A 2,161-nucleotide genomic window follows, 5' to 3' on the forward strand; every position below is an offset into this window, starting at 1 on the left:
AAAAAAAAAAAAAAGGAAAAAGCCATTCACTACTTACTCCTACAGCAAATACCAGAGATGACTCAGAAAACTACGCAAAGCAGAAGCAATATATTTTCAAGTTCTTTCAATAAATGATGTAAATCCTCTACACTCTGGTTAAGCACACATGAAGTAGTTCTCAAGTTTAACTGTTACAAAAATCAGTCATAAGGTATTTGCATTCTACATCAGGTTTACATACAGTGTATTAATTTAAGATGTCTAAATGAAGTTTCATCCCAGTCAGGGGAGAGGGTCTTCACCTGATTTTAGCATAGCATGTACATAGCATCTTGAAATTAGTAAAAGCTGGTGCACAGCACAACTTCCTTTCAGCCTCCTCATTTTAAGTTACTCAACCTTCTTTGGAGATAAAGTAGCCATCTGAAGTAGTCCACACTTTTAAGAACTTTGGTAGTAGAGCTGGGCAGCGATGGCCTTTAATCCCAGCACTTCGGAGGCAGAGGCAACTCTGAGTTCAAGGTCAACCTAGTCTACAAAGCGAGTTACAGGACAGTTCAGAATGTTCAGAGAAACCTGGGGGGAAATCAAAATAACTTTGGTGGATTGAACTAGCGAGAGCCCACACAAGGATTCCTTTAAATACATATTACCACAACACAGTTCTGACAGGATCACACCTAACAAAAAGGCTCAATTGACATTTTCACATCAGATGCCCAGGCAAATCTACAGCAGTATTCTAGCTTTTCCTTTCCCTGTGCTGCCTATAAACAATCTCTGGGAATCAGATGCTGGCCCACAGCCTACCTACCATGAACACTTCTTTTGAGACAAGTCTCTCTATGCAGTTCTGGAACTTGCTCAGTAGACTAGGTTGGTCTTGAACGCAGATCCTCATGCCTCTGCCTCCTGAGTGCTGGCTGAGACCACCACTCAAAAGGCGAGAACATTTTAGAGAACCAACGTTAGACGGGGAAACCAAGAAACATACATGTCAGAAAACCCTCAAGCTTCCTTCCATCAAAGGCAGTTCTAACTTCTGAAGGTCTAGGTTAGACACTTCGACTTACACTAAAACATCTGATTCACAATACAACTTTAAACAAGCTATTCTTTTAGGTGAAACTACCTAGCAAAATGCAGGTAGGGCAGATATCCTAGCTGAACCACAGTATTTACACCTGTAAGACAAGCGTTAGGTCACGACTTGATCCAAATGTCTGTGAAGGTAGGCACAGAACACATCTGAATGAACCTCAGAGGCACTAAGCAAAGGCATTTTTAACTGTATGGCACAAGCTTCCTTACGTTAGCTGTAAAATGCTTATAAACAAGGGATGATTCACTTGTTTAGATTATTTGAAATACAACTTTATTCTGATTCTAAACAAAAAGAATGGGAATGACAGGAACAAGATTTTACCACTGACTGAATAGTGCGATGTGACTGTAGCAGTCTTATTTTTGAAATTCAGGAAACAACTGTGTTCCAAACAGCTAAATATGCAAGTCCAAAAAAATGAAGGTATGTTAAAAAAAAAAAAGGTTATGTTTTAACTGCCACATTCACTCCGAAGCCCATTCATCTCCTTTCAGCATCCAATGAAGTACACGATCTGCTTAGCTAAATAAGGTGGCACACACGCTGCACCGCTGACATCACAGGACAGTTGCCTATAAAACTAGACTTCTGACGCAGGGCTCCAGCTTCACTTTCTCACAGGTCATCATCCTCATCCGGGAGAGCAGTCGTTTGAGCGACCTGGAACAAGAAACAAAAAGAAAACACATAAGATCAAAACTGCCATGACCAAGTCAAACATAAGCACTAAGGACAAATGGGGCTGGAAGATGGCCCCATGGTCAAGAGCACCACCAGTTCTTGATTCCAAGTATCTACACGGCTGGGAGGATCCAATGTCAGCTTCTGACCTCTGCAGGCATCAGGCAAAGTGCAAACACACACCCAAACACACCAGAAAAAAATTAAAAGGACAAATACCTCTAAATCATGCTCGTACTGTGCTGCCAAAGCTGGGTCCATGACCACCTCAGGTGGGGCAAGAGCAGGCATGGCAACAAACTCCAAATTAGGGTCTCCAATGAGCTTTCTGGCAAGCCAGAGGAAAGGCTTTTCAAAGTTGTAGTTACTTTTGGCAGAAATGTCATAGTACTG

At 41.7% G+C, this 2,161-nt stretch overlaps 1 protein-coding gene across 1 annotated transcript; it reads right to left on the minus strand.

Moving 5' to 3' along the window:
* Window positions 1-1,331: 1,331 nt before the first annotated feature.
* LOC126496453 (GTP-binding nuclear protein Ran-like) lies at window positions 1,332-2,155 on the minus strand (the record flags this gene model as incomplete). The annotated part of the gene is made up of 2 exons (XM_050133955.1): window positions 1,332-1,747; window positions 1,988-2,155. Coding segments are annotated over 2 exons (213 nt in total), but the record flags the coding sequence as incomplete, so codon positions are not given.
* Window positions 2,156-2,161: the final 6 nt, after the last annotated feature.

This window comes from Alexandromys fortis, unplaced genomic scaffold (assembly GCF_014885135.2).
Source record: "Alexandromys fortis isolate MF-2015 unplaced genomic scaffold, M_Fortis_MF-2015_v1.1 scaffold_4815, whole genome shotgun sequence".
NCBI lineage: Eukaryota > Metazoa > Chordata > Mammalia > Rodentia > Cricetidae > Alexandromys > Alexandromys fortis.